The sequence below is a fragment of the Penaeus monodon genome, chromosome 39 (genome assembly GCF_015228065.2).
Source record: "Penaeus monodon isolate SGIC_2016 chromosome 39, NSTDA_Pmon_1, whole genome shotgun sequence".
In the NCBI taxonomy this organism is placed as follows: Eukaryota; Metazoa; Arthropoda; class Malacostraca; order Decapoda; family Penaeidae; genus Penaeus; species Penaeus monodon.
In genome coordinates, this window is record NC_051424.1 from 4,791,954 (window position 1) to 4,811,297 (window position 19,344).

General features: G+C 45.3%; 1 protein-coding gene across 1 annotated transcript in view; it reads left to right on the forward strand.

Annotated features, from left to right (window-relative positions):
• Nucleotides 1-1,453: 1,453 nt before the first annotated feature.
• LOC119597444 (putative polypeptide N-acetylgalactosaminyltransferase 9) overlaps nucleotides 1,454-19,344 on the forward strand; it is a 76,621-nt gene continuing 58,730 nt past the window's right edge. Inside the window, 3 exon segments of the mRNA XM_037947016.1 lie at nucleotides 1,454-1,576; nucleotides 1,579-1,811; nucleotides 3,021-3,223. Coding sequence (XP_037802944.1) covers nucleotides 1,504-1,576; nucleotides 1,579-1,811; nucleotides 3,021-3,223 — 509 coding nt within the window. The 5' untranslated portion in view covers nucleotides 1,454-1,503.

Genomic DNA, 19,344 nt, shown 5'->3' on the forward strand with positions numbered 1-19,344 from the left:
CTCTCTCCCTCTCCCCCCCCTCTCTCCCTCCCTCCCTCCCCTCCCTCCCTTTTCCCCCTCTCCCACCCCTCCTCTCCCCCCCTCCCCCCCTCCCTCCCCCTTTCCCTCCCTCCCTCCCTCCCCCCTCCCTCCCTCCCTCTCTTTTACCCGTGTTTCGCCCCTTTCTTCCCCATCATCAAAATGTAAAACATATTCTTCCTCATTACATCATTGTTTACATGTTCATTCGTCATGTGTATTTCGTATGCCCGCGTGCGTATGCGGGAGAAAATCTTTTTCTTTATAGATGTAAAGCTTACATTAGACCGCATATTTTAAGAAGTAAAATGGAGGAGTCTGAAGTTTTCGCATTTCGAACATGCGATCTCAAATTTTTCTTCTTCTTCATTTTCTTCTTCTTTTTGTTCGTACATTTTTCATCTTTTCGTGTGGTTGTCGAAGAAAATCTTTCCCTTGTTTGTTCCTTCCTACTTCTATACTTCAGTTTATCCCGATTTTTTCGTTTCTTCCTTCCTCTTCCTCCTTCCTGTTTGAGTTTATTCTGCGTTTCTTGTTCCATCTTCCCCTATTTTTGCTTATTTATGTTTATCGTGCGCTTCTTCTTTCCGCCTCTTCTTGCAGTATTTTGTGTCTGTTTATTTATTTTTGTTTGTCTCGCGCTTCGTAAAGATTTTGTGTTGACTCGGAAAAATAATTGTTTTCTCGCTTTAAACTTTTACTTTTCTTGTTCGATTTATTTTTGTTTGTTTGTGTGTTATTATATTTTTTGTTTTTGTTTTGGTACGCTTATTCCCGTTTCGAAATTTCAAAGCGAACCAGTAGCCTATTTTCATAATTATGTATCCTTTCTCTTTGATTACAAGCCTCAGAAAAGGAGAGAAAGGGGAAAAAAAAGAAAAAAGAAGAGAACGCAGATAGATTAGTAGATAGAAGTAAAACCAGCGTACAATTGGAGGGTATTAATAGTTTGTAGGTGGACACGTATCTCACATTTTTTTTTTTTTTTAATAATTTTGATGAGATTCGGAGTGTTGTAATTAACTCCTTTTCCATCTCGACCGGAAGTTTAATTAAAATGTTTTGGTCTGTTTGCTCTCGATTACTTTTGTAACGTGAAGACTGTGATAATGAAAACATTTAGAGAAAAAAGTGGAAATAGAATAAAAAAAAGAACGAGGAAAAGTGATAGCAGAAAGGGGCGCTTATTTACCCCCTTCCGTCTGTTCCCGCAGGTGGCAGTGATGCGTCGTAGGTGACGCCAGAGAGCCGAGAGAGGGACGACCAGCAGCGTGTCTGTCGGCTTAGGGGAACGACCTCCGCTGTGCCCGGGCGGAACGACTCCACGACCTCCCCGAGCGTCCGGAAGGAGGTCCCAGAAGGAGGTCCCAGAGCGAGAGTGAGCGGCGCGGCCGTAGCGGACCTCCGCCTTCCCCCTTCCCCTCCCCCTTTCCCCTTCCTTTCCCCTTCCTTTCCTCTTCCTCCTCCATCTCCTCCTGCAGCGGGATGGTATTCATCAAGACGATGCTGGTGCGGCGGCGCGGCGTCCTGCTCAAGCTGGTGGTGGCGCTCCGGCCCGTGGCTGCTTGAGCCTGGGCCCCCTCTCCAGAAGGGACAAGGGCGACGGGCCCTGGCCTGCCCGCCCCCCCGTGCACGTGCGCCACGAGCAGAACAAGCTCGTCCGCAACGACCCCGTCAAGGAGCCGCCGCCGCCGCCGCCGCCCGTGCACCCGCGGGCGCCCGCCGTCGCCGAGAAGCAGCCGCAGCCGCCGCCGGAGGTCAAGACGCACACCAGGACGGAGGAGCCGCATGAGGTCAGAAGGGGCGGCCGTTTCGTTCTCTCTCTCTCTCTCTCTCTCTCTTTCTCCCTTTTCCCCTCTCCCTCTCTCTCTCTCTCCCCTTCTTCCCCTTTCCTTCTCTCTCCCCTCTCTCTCTCTTCTCTCTCTCCCCTCTCTCTCTCTCCCTCTCTCTCCTTCTCTCTCCTCCCCTTTCCTTCTCATCTTTTCTCTTTCCCCCTCTTCCCTCTCTCTCTCTCTCCCCTTCTGTTCTCTCTCTCGTCTTCTTCTCTCTCTCTCTCATCTCTCTCTCTCTCTCTCTCTCTCTCTGTTCTCTTCTCCCTCTCTTTCTCTCCTCTCTCTCTCCTCCCTCTCTCTTCCTCCTCTCCCTCTCCCCTCTCTCTCTCTCTTCTCTTCTCTCTCCCTCTCTCTCTCTCTCTCTCTTCTCCTCTCCTCTTCCTCTCTCTCCTCCTTCCTCTCTCTCTCTCCTCCCCTCCCTCTCTCCTCGCCTCCTCCTCTCTCTCTCTCCTCTCTCTCTCTCTCCTCCTCTCGTCCTCCTCTCTCTCTCCTCTCTCTCTCTCTCTCTCTGTCTCGTCTCTCTCTCTCTCTCTCTCTCTCTCTCTCTCTCTCTCCTTCCTCCCCCCCCTCCTCTCTCTCTCTCTCCCTTTCTCTCTCTTCTCTCCTCTTTCTCCTCTCACCCCTCTCTCTCTTCCTCCCTCCCTCTCTCTCCCTCCCTCCTCCCCTCCTCCTCTCCCCTCTCTCTCTCTCTTCTCCCTCCCTCCCCCCTCCCTCCCCCCTCCTCTCTCTCTCTCTCTCTCTCTCCCTCTCTCCCTCTCTCTCCCTCTCCCTTGTTTATTCCTGTCCAATGTTCCGCCTTGGTCTGCCTCTCCCTTTTCATCTCCTTCCTGTATTTTTTATCCCAATATTAAGAGCGTCCGTCCTAAAAATGAGTAGAAAGGAAGTTCGTTGTTCAAAGCCTGGCTTCACAGAGCAAGGCAGATCACGTGCTCCCTGCAGCGGTCACTGGCCCTTTCCTGGACCTGTGATGTATGCAGACCCACCTTTTAAGCCTGTTATTACGTCTTAGAAGTTTTGCAAGTCCTTTGAGTTTTAAGAGGAGCAAATAAAATGAACATTTTATTACTATGATCTCATTTTTCCGTCAGCCCCTCCTCTCGAGCGAGTTCCCAAAGGACCAGGAAATCCGTCTTGACTAAGCCCATTTTCCCCTCGCCTTCTCCCGAGCAGGTACACCCCCAGCAAGGCGTCCTCCTGCCTCCCCAGGAGCCCAACGGCCCCGGAGAAATGGGCAAGCCCGTGGTGCTCCCGAAGGACCTCGATCCCGAGACCAAGAAGAAGGTGGACGAAGGCTGGAAGAACAACGCCTTCAACCAGTACGTCTCGGACATGATCTCCGTGCACCGATCCTTGCCCGACCCGCGCGACGAATGGTGAGTACGAGGCAGGCGGGAACTGGAGTAGAAATGAACGCCATAAGTGAAAAGGAAATTGATGAATTGAAAGTTAGATGAATTAACGAATAGGAAGTTAGATGAATTAACGAATAGGAAGTTAGATGAATTAACGAATAGGAAGTTAGATGAATCAATAGATAGATAACTGGAAATTGGACAAATTCCTCAAGAAACATGCAAAGTGTGTTGCAAAGACTGTTCGTAGGTATAAGGCGCTCATTCAGTGAATTATTTTTATGGAAGGAGGTATTTGAAATTACGAGTACAAAGTTTTATTTATTAGTATTTATTATTTTTGGAAAAGCTGTGTCTAAGACACTCACTCACTATGAATGTTGTACTTCTGAAATTCTCTGATATTCATTTAGTAATCAGTTTACGCCAAGAGAGAATTTACGAGTTGATGCTGTGCTGCTCTCATGAATCAACAAGGGTGTTAGGAGCGTGTTCTAAGTATCCTTAATGACACATTGGCTTGAAAAAAAGACTAATTTGCCCCACTTTTGAGAGAGAATTTTGAATGACGTCTTGTGGGAGAGGACGCTTGAAACTCCACCGAGGATTTTTGTTTTGAGGTATATTGAAACGTATACCTCAATTTTTTTTTAAGCCTGATGCGAAATACAAATTTAGATATTTATTGACTTGTGTGCTTTATATCTTATTTATTTATTTATTTATTTATTTTATTCGTTGTCACCGCTTAATATTTTTCTCTTAGTAATGTCATGTTTTTTTTTCTTCCTTTTTAAAGTGTTATTTTATCGGTACAATAGCTCTTCGAAAGTTTGGCCTCATATAAATTTTACAGTTAATGGCACTTATATGACATGTGGCTTATGAAAAAAGGGGATAAATGAAAAGGAATGATGTGGGGAAAAAAAGAAAAAGTAATGTGTAGTTAAAAGAAATATATACGGAAAAGGAAATGAGAAAAATAACTATTTGGTTAACGAAAAAAAGGGAAAAAAATATGCACATACCTAAGCACACTCACACACGCAAACATAGATGTATTCACACAGTGAGCACAGGTACAGTAACGTGCACTCCTGGATAAAACGATACTGTCGAAATACGAGCGGAAGAAGAAAGTTACGTTTCGAACACGTCAGCAGTTCCTTCTCAGACGTAGGAACAACCGGAATGGTTTTACGAGGTCTGATAAGGAAAGCTTGACGAGTTCGAAACGTTACGTTCTTATTCCGTTCATATTCTGGCAGTTTCTTTGTAGCCCACGCGCACACACACACACACACACACACACACACACACACACACACACCACACACACACACACACACACACCACACACACACACACACACACACACACGCGCACACACACACACACACACACACACAGAAAGAGAGAAAAGAAAGAGAGAAAGGGAAAGAGAGAAAGGGAAAGAGAGAAAGGGAAAGAGAGAAAGGGAAAGAGAGAAAGAGAAAGAGAGAAAGAGAAAGAGAGAAAGAGAAAGAGAAAGAAAGAGAGAGAAAGAGAGAGAGAGAGAAAGAAAGAGAAAGAGAGGGAGTAGACAGACTAATGTGAATCGTGTGTGTCAAGGAGGAGACAGTTTCATGTCGTGTTGTTCGGTTTCGATTTGTAGTTATTGGAACGGCAACGGCTAATCAATACGTAGCATTGTTGATCGAAGGTGGAGTACTATCTTTTTTAGGCAATTCTTGGTGTAAAAGATTGGCTATCGCATTGTATGTGATATGTTATCAGTTTGGTTTGACGTCATCCGGCGACGGTTCTTTCTTGAGTACGTAAGAGAAAGAGAGAGAGGGAGGGAGGGAGAGAGAGAGAGAGAGAGAGAGGAGAGAGAGAGAGAGAGAGAGAGAGAGAGAGAGAGAGAGGGTAATGAGTTGTGTGTTCATGTGCATGCGTGTGTGTTTGGATGACGTCATGATCTGTGCTGAACCTTTTTTTATATGCGTTATGAACGTGTACGTGTGCGTGATGTTCCTTGATACTGGTACAGACAGCAGAATAAGAACGGCTAGTTAAAATGATAAATACCGTTATGATGCCAGGAGACATTTTGTCCCCTGGGAAAATATCTGTGATTGACGTTAGCGAAAACTTTTTCATCCCCAAGGTCAGAAACCCGCAAAGAATCGATATTTCTCAGAATTTTCTCTCTTTTTTTCTCTCATCCCCCCCCCCCCCCCCCCGCACGGAGGAATATCGGAGTTCACTCAGAACCTATATCCGTATGAATAAAAAAAAAAAAGGTAAAAACACCATCCAGCGCTTAGTGTTGGCAGATTTTGTGTTTAGAAAGGGAAGAACAGAGGAAGGAAGATAAGAAAGATAGGGAAGAAAACAAGGGAAGAAGAAAAGAAAGAAGGGAAGAAGAAAAGCAAGAAGGGAGGAGGAAAAGAAAAAAGGGAGGAAGAAAAGGAAGAGAGAGAGAGAGAGAGGGAGGGAGGGGGAGTGGGAGGGGGGGATAAGAACCAAACATGATTCGAGAAAAAGAAGGGAACATGTGAAAAAGTTTGTGCAGTGAAATTGAATTAATTTCATCCCAAAGATAAGATCATAGAAAAGCAATAGGATATAAAAAAACATCAAAAGGTAACGGAAAATAATGAAAAAGAAGCAACGGTAGATGATACCACCATCTCTCTCTCTCTCTCTCCCTCTCCCTCTCCCTCTCCCTCTCCCTCTCCCTCCCTCCCTCCCTCCCTCCCTCCCTCCCTCCCCCTCTCCCCCCTTCCCCTTCCTCTCCTTCCTCCCCCTCCCCCTCCCTCCCTCCCTCTCTCTTCCCCCCTTCCCCTTCCTCCCCCTCCCTACCTCCCTCCCTCCTCCCTCTCTCCTACCCCCCCCCCTCCCAGACCTCATAGTTTGAAGGCTGTTTCGAAACTAATTGAAACATGATGAATTACAGTGAAATTCGCGACGGGATTAGACTAATGATCAGTCCAGTAATGTCATCTGCCTCGGATGCTGTTGGTGGGGACTGGACGGGGGGGGGGTGGGGGCGGGGGTGGGGGTGGGGTGGGGGTGGGGAGTGTAGCAATGCATTACTATTATTATTTTGGCTTTTATTTTTAGTTATCATTAATTATTGTCAGTGTTAATTAGTTTTTGCTATTGTTGTTGTTGTTGTTATTGTTATTGTTGTTATTATTTTGATTTCCTTTCTCTATTTCTATTTCTATTTCTATTTCTATTATCACCATTGTCACTGATATAATTTATATAATTATATTGCTATTTTTATGGTCATCGCTTTTATTGGATTACTGCTCTGTTGACAGTGATAAAAGCTTACTTTATCATTACTTTATCTCCATTATTTATATATCGTTTTCAATATGATACTTTCTTTCTCTCTTTCCTCTCCTCTCCTCTCCTCTCTCTCTCTCATGTGTGTGTGTGTGTGTGTCTGTCTGTCTGTCTTCCTTTCTCCTTCTCTCTTTCTTCCCTTTTTAATCTATTCCCCTCCCGTCCTTTTTCATCTTATCCCTTCTCCATCCTTCGTCACAATCTCCCCATCTCTTCCTCCGTCCTCTCTGAGCTGCTCCCCACCTGGATCATCTCCCTGCAGGTGAGGCTGGATCTGGTGGCAGAGGGCGAGGGCGGTCGTGGCCTAGCTCTGCTCGCGCCCGTGTGTTTGCGTCGTGCGATGCTGTTTTTGTTGGTTTTATATTATTAAAAAATAAACACACACAACACACACACACACACACACACACACACACACACACACACACACACACACACACACACACACACACACACAAAAACACACACACACATATATATGTGTATATATATATATATATATATATATATATATTATATATATATATATATATATATATATATATATATATATACTTGTTTATTTGTTCGTTTGTTCGTTGATATCTGTACTAGTGGCCATGTCTGCGTGTGAGCTCAAGTAGACGTGTGTGTTGTGTGTGTGTGTGTGCGTCTTTGTCCACGGAGGTGTACTCTCGCCCCTTCTGGTCGCCTCCTGGAAGCTCGTCGGCACAAAGGGCGCGGCAGGTCATGTGATAGGGCGTAATTGATACCGGGGCAGGATTCATTCGGCGGAATACGTGTCAATAGGCTCTTGTCTCGGGTCGACTGCCTTGCGCTCGCCTTCATAAGATCCTCCCGTGTCTTCATCATCCGCTGCTCCGCGTTTGTCTGCGATGTTCGATGCTACTTCTGGGTTCTGGTGTCTTCCTCGTTTTCGTAACTGTTTGCGGGTTCTTCGTGTGGATTTATTTTTTTGGGGGGAGGACGATTTTGTTTTATTGTTGTACAAATAGATGTGTGTGTTTGTTTATTTGTTTGTTTGTTTGTTTGTAGTTGTGTTGCTTCAGATTTTTGCCCTATTTGATGTGCAGTTCAAATCATTGGATTCAAAGATTCATCAGGCAGGTCAAGGTTCAACGATGCAAACAGAGAAATAGGAAAGAAACGGAGAGAATAAGGAAAAAGAGAAAATGAGAGAGAGGAGTTAATGAATTCCCTCTTGAGGAAAACTCGACGGCGTGAGATCTTTGGGATTAGCATTAGTCGACAGCTTTTTGGGGTCGAAAGCCAGCGGACAAGCGGGTAGAGCACCTGTCTTAGCGGATTCAGAATGCACCTGATGACGAAGGGGAGGGAACACCTGTTCGAGTGAAGAGACTTAGATAACGCCTGATGACGAACGTGAAGGAGAGGGAGCACCTGCCTCAGCTTAGCACCTGATAACGAAGGTAACGGGGCAAGGGCGCCTGCCTCAGCTTAGCACCTGATAACGAAGGTAACGGGGCAGGGGCACCTGTCTCAGCGGAGGGACTTAGACGGCACGTGATAACGAAGGTGAGGGGGAAGGAGCACCTGTCGACAAGGAAAAGTCCCAAGTAAAATGTCTAGTCGACGTCGAGAGCGGATCTTGAATTTTATGTATTTCCCATGAATATCTGAGTGAGACTGCGGCGAGATTTGCGAAGAAAGGGGGGGGGAGGGGGATGAAAGGGAGAAAGAGGGAAGGAGCAGGGTGAGAAGAGGGCCAGTGAGGAGGGCAAAGGGGAATTAGATGAAGTTGGAGAGAGAGAAAGAAGAAAGAAAGAAAGGAAGGTGAAAAGATTAAAGGACAGACAGACGGACAGATAGATAAATAGATTGGGAGAGATGGAACAGCAACAGGAAAAGAAGAGAAAGGAAGAGAACTGAATGGCATCCTTACCGGAATAGAGAGAATCAGATTTTTCGTAGATATAAAGGATATTTTTGAAGGGAGCGAAAAGGACGGACAGGGAAACGAAAAATAAAGAGAAAGAAAAAGCTTGAAAATGCAAGGAAGCGATTGGAAGTACAAAAAAGAATGAGCAGAGAAATAGCACAAAGAATTAGAGAGAGAACAGCGTCAAAGGAGGGGAATAGACGAGGAGAATGATTAAGTAAAGGTAAAAGGAGATGCTTAAGAAAGGGGAAAATAAAGAAGACATTAAAAGGCACGACTGGAGATCCAAGACAAAGGTGAAAGGAAAGGACTCTAGACGCACGAATAAAAAGCGTATAAAAATGAAAAGGAAAAAAAAAAGTCAAAAGAAGTAGTGTGAGGCCGGTTGCCATGCGAGAGTTGGGGGGGGAGGGAGGGGGGGAAGGGAGGGAGGAGGAGGAGGAAAAGATGATGATGAAGATGAAGATGAAGAAAAAGGAGATGGAGATGGAGAAGGAGATGGAGAAGGAGAAGGAGAAGGAGAAAGAAAGAGGAGAGAGGGAGAAGGAGAAAGAAAGAGGAGAGAGGGAGAAGGAGAAGGAGAAAGAGAGGGAGAGAGGGGAGGAGAGTAGAAAGGAAAGAGAGTAAAAAGGAAAGAGAGGAAATGTAAGAGGAGGAGGCGGGGGACAGAGCCCAGGGAAGAGGGAGAAAATTACGAAACGAGAGAAAGAGAAAAAAGAGAGAAGTGGAAGAGGGAGCGAGATAGGTGCAAGGTACGAAAAAAAAGGAAAGGAGAAGGAAAACAGAGAAAAAAAGGAGAGACGATGATGAGGAGAGAAATGATGATAAAAGGGGAAACGAATAGGGGTGAAAGAAATGCAGAAATGGAAGGAAAGAAGAGTGGAAGCGAGGCGAGAAGAAAGAGCAGAGGGAGGAAGGGGAGCGAAGGAACGGAGAAAGCGAAAAGGGAAAGAGGAAGAGGAGAGAAGGAGAGACGTGGGCTCTCGGCTGCAGATAGATTTCCCAAATGGAGCGCCATTGAGGGCGACAATGAGGCGTAACCCGCGGCCCCGAGTCCCAAGATTACGCTCCCGAGATGTAAGGGTCCCGCGGGAGTGTCGTCTCCCCCCCCTCTCTCTCTCGCTTTCTCTCTCTTTCTCTCCTTCTCTTTTTCTTCTTTCTTTCTCTCTCTCGCTCTCGCTCTCGCTCTCTCTTTCTCTTTTCTTTTTCTCTTTTTCTCTCTTTCTCTCTCGCTCTCTCTCTCTCTCTGCTCTCCTCTCTCTCTCTCTCTCCTATCCTCTTCTCTCCTCTCTCCTTCTCTCTCTCCTCTCTCCCTCTCCTCCTCCTCTTCCCCTCTCTCCTCCCCCCCTCCCCCTTCCCCCCCTCCCCCCTCCCCTCCCCCTCCCCTCCCCTCTCCCCCTCTCCCTCTCTGTCTCCCTCAAATAAATACTAGCTTTAGATAGGCAAGAATTCCTGACCAACATAAATAGAAACATTTGCATGTATAGCGTTCATTTATTTAATTATTTATATTTGCTGCACATATATTATTATTATTCATTTATTTATTTATTTATTTATTTATTTTTAATCTGGCGTTGTTAAAATACATTTCCCAACTTTTAAGCGTGTATCCCAATTGTCATTTTTATGATTTTTTTCTCTTTTCTTTTCTTTTTTAAGAATTATGCTATTTCTCTTCGATCTTATTCGCAAAAGGAAATGTATTGGAAAAGTGGATATTCAGAAATGGCTTCATGGCGTATTTAGAACACGTTTTTGCAACATGATTTTCTGAAGTTCTGGCAAATTGGATGTTAAACTTCATTAAACTTGATAATTAAATATTATTACGTTTAGTTCAAGAATCCAGCCTTGGATTTTTTTTTTTACCGGTTGGAATTGATAATTGTTCATTGTTTTCCAAAGAGTATATTACGGGTCGATATTATATATAATTTCTGTGAGTAATGATTTTTAGTTATTTTGTTTTGACGCGAATTTTTTTTTCGAGCGCTGGACCTGATTCATGGGAGCCCGAACACGGCAGAGGAAAAAGTCAGTTGTTGGTATTTTTATTTCAATTTTTGCTTTGACTGTGAATGTTTGAAGCCTCTACGAGCGATGGGTAATTAACAGGAGGTAATTTTCACTTCTGCTTTTTCCAGTTTCTTTACTAATTGTGATTACAAAATTGGCCAGATGTTTAATTAGATATCATTCAGTTGGCCTTTTACCTCAGAGGGAAAATGTCTCATGCTCTCTCTCTCTCTCTCTCTTTCTTTCTCTCTCTCTTTCTTTCTCTCTCTCTCTCTCTTTCTGTGTCTCTGTCTTTCTCTCTCTATCTCTGTCTCTCTCTCTCTCTCTCTCTCTCTCTCTCTCTCTCTCTCTCTCTCTCTCTCTCTCTCTCTCTCTCTCTCTGATAAATATATTTATTTTCCTCTCCTGTTACTATATCTGCCTTCCAGTGTGCATTTGGATATCAGTTAAAGAAACTTATATTTTAAATCGTTCATAAATAAACAGATTAACAAGGAGATGTCTCCGTTAATTAATTTTTCAAGGTCTAATGCCAAATTCTTTTTCATATTTTGTGTTTATATTCATATTCATGTTATGATATGATGATATGATATGTTATGATAGTAATAATAGTAATGAAAATAATAATAATAATAATAATTGTTAGTATTATTATTACTAGGAAAACCTTTTCCTCCTTGACATCATTGTTGTCATCGTCATCGTTCATCGTCATCGTCATCATCATCATCATCATCATCATCATCATCATCATCAATTATCGTCATCATCATCATCATCATCATCACCGTCATCATCATCATCATCGTCATCATCATCATCATCATCATCATCGTCATCATCATCATCATCATCATCATCACCGTCATCATCATCATCATCATCATCATCATCTATTTTTCTTTTCTTTCCTCCTTTCCTCTCATTCCAATTGCATTTTCATTTTCTTTCATTCTTTCCTTTTTTCCTCAAGCAAGAGCAAAAATCCTTATGTCAGACTTCATTAAATCTTCTTGTCATTTAGAAATAAAAAAAAAATCGTTTGTCTCTCGGGGCGCAATCGACTTCATGAAATTTTTAATATTTCGGTTTTCATGCCTCTTTCACTTTTTATTTTTCATCTCCCCTTCGAATTTTCCATTTCTCTCGCTCTCTCTCTTTCTCTCGCTCTCTCTCTCTCTCTCTCTCTCTCTCTCTCTCTCTCTCTCTCTCTCTCTCTCTCTCTCTCTCTCTCTCTCTCTCTTCCTTTATCTTTCTGTGGGTCTGTGTGTGTGTTTGTGTGTCTGTTTACGTATATGTATATGTCTGTATGTATTACTTATGTGTATGTTAATATCTCTCTTGAATTCTTAGTTGAATGACGGTACCTCCTCCTTATCGAGTTCCCCCCCGCCCCCCCCGTTCTCTTTCTCGGGCCGATGCAAAACTGCTTTTCAAAAGGCCATCGTGCAAAAACACAGGGAGTAGAAAACCGTCCAAAAATACTCCCCTTTCTCCCTTTCACGGCCTCGTATTCTGTCAGGAAGAATTGGAAAGGAGAGGAAAGAACACGAAAAGTCTTTGCTTCCTCCCTATTCTTTTTGTTAAGCTTTTTCTTCTTCCCTTTTTCTTCCTGTTTTTTTCTTCTTCTTCTTCCTCTTCTTTTTTTTCTTCTTCTTCCTCTTCCTTCTCACCATCCTCCTGCTTCTCCTCTTCCTTCTCTTCGTTCCTTCTTCTTCTCCTCCTCCTTCTCCTTCTCCTTCTCCTTCTCCTCCTCCTCCTTTTCCTCCCCCTCCTCCTCCTCTTATTCCTCCTCCTCCTCTTATTCCTCCTCCTCCTATTCTTCTTCTTCTCCTTTTTCTTCTTCTCCTCCTTCTTCTTCTCCTTCTCCTTCTTCTCCTTCTTCTCCTCCTTCTTCGGGCTTTTAGAAGACGTGCGTTTCCTCACTCCATCTGAAGTCCTTTCGTTTGCGGGGAATGAATGGCCTTTGAGCTAGTTCTTGTGCGCCCACTTCAGGAATCGAAGTACTCCCTGCTTTCCCAAGGGGGAGGTTGGAGGAGGGAGGAGGGAGGAGGAGGAAGAGGAAGAGGAAGTGGAGATGAAATTGGTGGTGGAGCAGCAGCAGCTCTAGGGGGAGAAGAGAGAGAAAGAGAGAAAGCGAGAGAGAGAGAGAGAGAGAGAGAGAGAGAGAGAGAGAGAGAGAGAGAGAGAGAGAGAGAGAGAGAGAGAGAGGAGAGAGAGAGAGAGAGAGAGAGAGAGAGAGAGAAAGAGAGAGAGAGGATAGCCGCAAGTAAATCTCCCCTCCGCGTCAGCTGTCGTGGGGAGAAGCGTCAGCGGTGAGTTAAAACCCGCCGGCGTGGCACTGGGTGTCATCCTCTCGCCGCTGGATGCTGCGAACAGGTGTTTTATGGGCGCGTCGGGCGGCACTTGCGGAAAGGGATCCGGAAGGCAGGCGGTCCTTCTGCTGCTTTGGTCATCAGTTCCTTCCTTGCTTATTAGTGGTTTTGATGTTATAATTGTTATTCATTTTATTTTTACTATTCTTTATATTATCACTTCCATCATCATTATCATCATCCCTTCATCATCATCGCTGAGAGAGAGAAAAAAAAGAGAGAGAGAGAGACAGAGACAGAGAGAGAGCGAGAGAGAGAGAGAGAGAGAGAGAGAGGAGAGAGAGAGAGAGCCAGAGAGAGGAGAGAGGAGCGAGAGAGACAGAGAGAGAGAGAGGGGAGAGAGAGAAAGAGCCAGAGAGAGAGAGAGAGAGAGAGAGAGAGAGAGAGGAGAGAGAGAGAGAGAGAGAGGAGAGAGAGAGAGAGAGAGAGAGAGAGAGAGAAAGAAGGAAAAGAACAGATATGAAGTGAGAAATTAGCGTGCACTTATGAATCGTGAAAGTAGTATATACTACAGAAGACAAGGGAGAGGAAAACAATAACGATAAAAAAAATAAATAGGTAAATAAACTAAAATAATAAAAAAAATGGCAAATAGGAAAACCTCCTCCTTGCTTTGCATCGCGACACACTTCAGGAGCGAACTTCCGGCCGTAAGCTTTCCATTTATAGAGCTTAATAAACCATGTTTGATTACAGGCATTTCCAAACTTTTAATCTAGTCCGCGAAGTAACCGGCACTTATCCCGCAGCTTTATAATTATGCGCGGACTTCATGGGCGTCGAAATGCGCCATATTCCGGCCTTTTCTCAAATCTTGGAGTAACACTTGATGGTGGCACTTGCACTCCGCCGCCTGGCACTCTGGCACTCGGGGAAGGTGGTCGGGGAAGGAGGGCAGACGGAGGGAGAGGGGGGTGGATAGGGGGGGAGAGCAGGTATGGGGTAGGGGGAGTTGGGGGGCAGAAGAAGCAGGAGAAGCAGGGAGGTAGCAGGGACAGGAGCAGGAGAAGCAGGAACGGCGGGGGGAAGGAGGGAGGAGGGAGGAGGCAGGGGAGGCTGAAATGGCAGGGGAGGCAGGGGAGGTAGGGGGAGAAGGGGTGGCAGGGAAAGCGGCAGGGAAGGCGGCAGGGTGGCTCTGCCTCTCCGCGTCGTACATCAACCCGCGAGCTGCTAATGTGGCCGCTACACTCTAGCAGACCACAAATTTAGCGGAATGACCCTCTTTTGTGCTATATGTCTTCGGCGGGGACGGAGCGGCCGGCCCAGCCCTCCGCTCTCCCTCTCGCCCTTCCTCGCTTTTAATCTTTCTTAATCTCGCTCTCTTATTAATGTCTCTCGCTTTTCTTTCCTTTTCTTTCCTTTTCTTTCCTTTCCTTTCCTTTCCTTTCCTTTTCTTTTCTTTTCTTTTCTTTTCTTTTCTTTTCTTTTCTTTTCTTTCTTTCTTTCTTTCTTTCTTTCTTTCTTTCTTTCTTTCTTTTTCTCTCTCTCTCTCGCTCTCTCTCTCTCAATCTCAAGCTCTTTTCCCTCCCTCCTTGTTCCTCCCCCTTTCACCCCCTTCCTTTCCCTTCCTCTCCTTTCCTCCACCTTCCCTCCACTTTCCCTCCACCTTCGTCCCCGTTCTCTAATAGCAATTAATCACACGTGGTGTTCCATTCTTCCGCTAAATTGGCACAGCGTCTTGCATTCCGCCGTACCGTAAATAAGCAAGCCGTGACGTCTATGCCCCGAGGCCGCTGACTTAGGGGCTTCTTCTGCTGACGGGCGCTCCGGGTTGGGCGGGCGGGCGCGCGCGCGGGCGCTTTCAGGGTGATTATCACGCAGGGGCCAGGCCGTCATGGCGGAAAAGTCGGGCTCATCTTTATCAGCTGTTTAGGTCGTGTTGGACGAAAAGACGCCGTCGCGAATCCTCCTCGCGTTTACAGGTGGGCGTGACCCCTCTCCCCCCCCCCCCTTTCGCCTGCCCGCCCAACGCCTCCGGTATTTCGGGCACATTTTGCGAGCGAGGGCTGGCTGTCCTGCCTGGGTTGCACAAGGGGTTGTAAATCCCGGGGCGCGCGCGGGCAGGAGTGCTACGTCGTGATCTATTTATAGCAAGGCTGTTATTTATGATCGAGTTCTATTACCTGTATAGCTGTGACCTCTTCACTCCCCCGTCACTCCCTCCTTCCTCCCGGTCTCTACTCCCGTACTGCACAAGATATCGAGTGATTTTATTTGACGTGAATTTTTTTCCTCTCGGTAACTCATATCGCTCGGATGACCCCTTTGCCCTCTCTGCCCCCCGCCGCATGCCCCCTCTCTCCTTCCCCGCCTCCCCTCTCTCCTTCCCCGCCTCCCCTCTCTCCTTCCCCGCCTCCCCTCTCTCCCCTCTTTCACTCCCCTCTACTCCGCCCGCGAACTCCCCTGAAGGGATCCATTGAGACGTGACGGAGAAGGTGCGAATTGGACGCCCACGCGTGCTCGGGCGCGAAGGAGGGGCGGGAGCACATTAAAGTGTAATCGAAGGCGGTCTGCGTCGGCTGGGTCTCGGGGGAGGGAGGATGGGTGGACTGGGGAGGGAAAGGAGAGGGGGGAGGGAGGGGAGAAGGGAAAGGAGAGGGGGATGGGGAGGGGGAGGAGGGGAAGGAGGGAGAGTGAAGGGGAAGGAGGGAAGGGGGAAGGGGAAGGAGAGAGGGGAAAGGGAGGGGAGAAGGGGAAGGAGGGGGGTTGGGATGGGGAAGGGGACGGAGACAATAGATGGCTTGGTCTATTACTATTTTTATACCGAAAACTGAAAAAATAATAACGATAATGACGATGATGATAAAACAGAACTGATAATGATGATAATGATAGTAATGACAACAACAGTAATAGTAATAATTATGATTATTATGGTTACAATTATAGCTATATTTATAATGATGATAATAATAATAATAATAATAAAAAATAATAATAATAATAATAATAATAATAATAATAATAACAATAAGGATATTGATTATAATGATGATTGTGATGACGATGAGAAAAAGAAGCAGCAGATGTTGTTAATAATAGTAATAAAATATGGTGATAATAAAAAATAGGGTAATGGTAATCGTAGTCATAATGATAATGATGATATTAATGGTAATGAAAATACCAAGAATGATAATGATATAGCGTGAGCGTCAGCTATAACAACGAGTCCAACAGAACTAACAACAGGGGTAATAACAGTCATTGTTATTTATAACACGAGAAAGCAATATTTTTTACATGAATAAACAAGAACTACGGTATAACATCAAAGTGGAAAGATCTGAAACATTTCTTAAACCAATTTTGTCGAGAGAGAGAATAAAAGATGAAAAAAAAAACATAAAAAAGCGAAGAATTCCCCCACGCAAACAGAATTTATCAGTCCCCCCTTGAAGTCTCGCATTCACCTTTCGCTTCGCATTTTCCGACTGCATCTCTCAAGAAAATGAAATTGTATCCGTGAATCCGATATTTACCGATGGCGCGGCGATAACCTTTCAACGGTTTAACCTTTGTTGATGAAACGGCAGAGTGAGTTCGGCTGGAGTGCGAATAAGAGTTGCGAATGATGGGGGAGGAAGGGAGGGGGGGTATTCGCGATCAGTTTGATTGGTTTAGAGTCAGCTTGCGGTGTCGCTGAGGGGGGGGGGGGGTTGTAGGGCTTTAGCATTTTGTTAATTTTTTTTTACGCATTTGGCAAAAGAACGAATGAAAAGATAGATAGATAGAGAGAGAGAGAGAGAGAGAGAGAGAGAGAGAGGAGAGAGAGAGAGAGAGAGATTAAGGATTAAGGATTATGGATTAACGTGTAGAAAGTGAGGGATTGTCTCTTCGTCTTTTCTCTGATTATTATTTTTAGCTATACTTGTTCACATTATTTGTTGTATCTGTGATATCTATCTATCTATCTATCTATCTATCTATCTATCTATCTATCTATCTATCTATCTATCTATATATATATATATATATATATAATATATATATATATATATATATATATATATATATATATATAAGTCTGCATATCTATACGTTTCTATATATTTCTCTCTATCTATATATACTCGTCTATATCTATATATAGGTAGATAGATAGATAGATAGATAGATAGATGTGTCTGTCAGTATAGCTATATATCTACACGTGTGCGTATATGCATGTGTGTGTGAATGGGTGATTGTCTACTCTGTCTGTCCATTCGCCAGCCTCTTCCTCCCCGCTCCCCTTCCTCCCCTTCCACCTTCCCCCCCTGCTCCTCTTCCCCCTCGCTCCCCTTCCTCTTCATGCTCCCCTTCCTCCTCCTGCTCCCCTTCCCCCCCGCTCCCCTTCCTCCCATCCGCCTGGCGGCTATCCATCGGCTCTCGGCTGAAAGTGATAGATTCCAATCCCGACGCGGCCAAGGGCGCCATGACGGCAGTGACGGGCGGCTGGCGCGGCTGGACGGAGGGTATTTTTCCTCGCAGTTTCTCCCAGGGCGGCGAAGAATGTCCGAGTGTCAGGGAATTCCTGTGTTGCAGGGCGGAAGGATGCTTGTTGAAGGATAGCGAGAGGGGGTTAAGCGTCGAGCGATTGTTAGATTCTCATCGCCATCTGTTATTTTTTTTCTGTTAATATGTATGTGCTATTTTTTTTTTTTTTTTTATCTCTTTCTAATGCTATATGTATGTGCTATTTTGGTTTGTTTTTTGTATCTCTTTCTAATGCTGTGTTTGTCTGTAGTATCTGTTTATCTGTCCATTTCTATATCAAGGTATGTTTAGGTATATTGATTTAGTAATTTGTAAGAGTAGCAAGGCTTTCACCATTTATATTCCATCGTTGTAAAAAGAGTCTATCGTATTTCTTGGCTTTCTTACGATCTTATAAATTGGTAAATGATAAATGGAATATAAGCGATATATTAACAAAAAAGAAAAAGAAGAAAAAAAAGAAGCATAAATTGCGTTCGTCGGAGCAGTATTAGAATTTAATATTTCCTCCGGCGAAAGTTGCGGCGGCAATTTTCAATTCAGCGGCGCACGATTTACGCTGGCGTCGGGAGGAGGGGGAGGGGACTAGGAAGTAATGGGGGAGGGGGAAGGGAGGGGGTGTTGTTGGGGTGGCGGAGGGGAAGGGGGGGTAGTAGTAGGGGAAGGGGGGGGTGGGAAGCAGGGCGAAATGGGAGAGGGGGAGAAGGGGGGACGGGGGTGTAAGGTAGAACGAGGCGATGGGGTGGGGTATGGATGGGTGGAGGAGGGGGGAGGGGAGGAGGGAGGCAGGACGAGATGATTGGGAGGGGAATGAGCGAGAGGAGGAAAGGTAGGTGGGGGGGGGATGTTAGGGGAATGGTTCAGCCTCGTAAATTTAAAGAAAATGAGGATGATAATAATGATCATGGTTTACAACGCGTGAGTTTTATGGTCGACGAAGCGTTCTCGATGCTCGCCGCGTTGCTCCGATTTCTTGTCGAGATTTTCCCTCCCTTTTTCCCCTATTTTCTCTTCCTCTTTCCCCCATTTTTCCTCCTTTTTTCTGAATCGCGTCTCGATTTATCTCCCCTTAATTTTTTTCCCCTTATCCCCCCCCCTTTTTTTAAGCGTCGTGTCTGTAAGATGTATTTTGCATAATCCGTTGATGGGGTGTTGTTGAAGTATGGCTGATCCTCGTGCAAGTTTGTCCCGATGAAGATTTATATTAAGACTTTGTTCGTTCTGAGCGACGGGAGGTTTATTGAGTATGAAAGCTATTCTTTGGTTTTCTTTTTCCTTTTTTTTTGGGGGGAGGGAGGGCCGGCAGGGGAGGAGGAGGAAGGAGGTAAAGGATAGGGTTATGGGGAAGGGGGGAGGGGGAAGGATAGGGAGGGAGTTCATGGAGTATTATTTTCCTTGTCTTTTTTCCTTTTGGGGGGGGGGGAGGAAGGAGGGGTAGAGGATAGGTGAGGAGGAAAATTTATCGAGTATAAAGATCCAGTATTTTCAGATTTTTTTCTTTCTTTTACATTAAGGGAAATTAAGGAGAGGTGGAGAGAAAGGGATAAGAGGGGGGTGAGAGAAGGAGAGAAGGATAGGGGAGGAGGAGATAGGGACAGAACAGAGGGAAGAGGGATAGGAGATAGGCACAGGACAGAGGGAAGAGGGATAGGGGAGGGAGAATCGAGTAGGGGAAACGAGAGGGAAGCTTGTAGCGAAAACTCGTTAATTGTAAGCCGCTCAAGAAGCCCAGGGGATCGGCACCGACATGGAGGATCCAGTATCTTTACGTTGGCGATTATTTCGTAAGAGTCTTAAAAGCGTTTTGTTGTCCCGGGTGAGAGAAGGAGGGAGAGAGAGAGAAGGAGAGGGAGAGAAAGGAGGGGAGAATGGGGACGGTGGGGAGAGCAAGGGAAGAAGAAGTAGAGAATGGGGAGTGCAGAGAAAGAGAGAGAGAGAGAGATGAGGAGAGAGAGAGAGAGAGACAGAGATATCGAGTAGAGAGAGAGAGAGGAGAGAGAAGAGAGATAGAGAGAGAGAGAGAG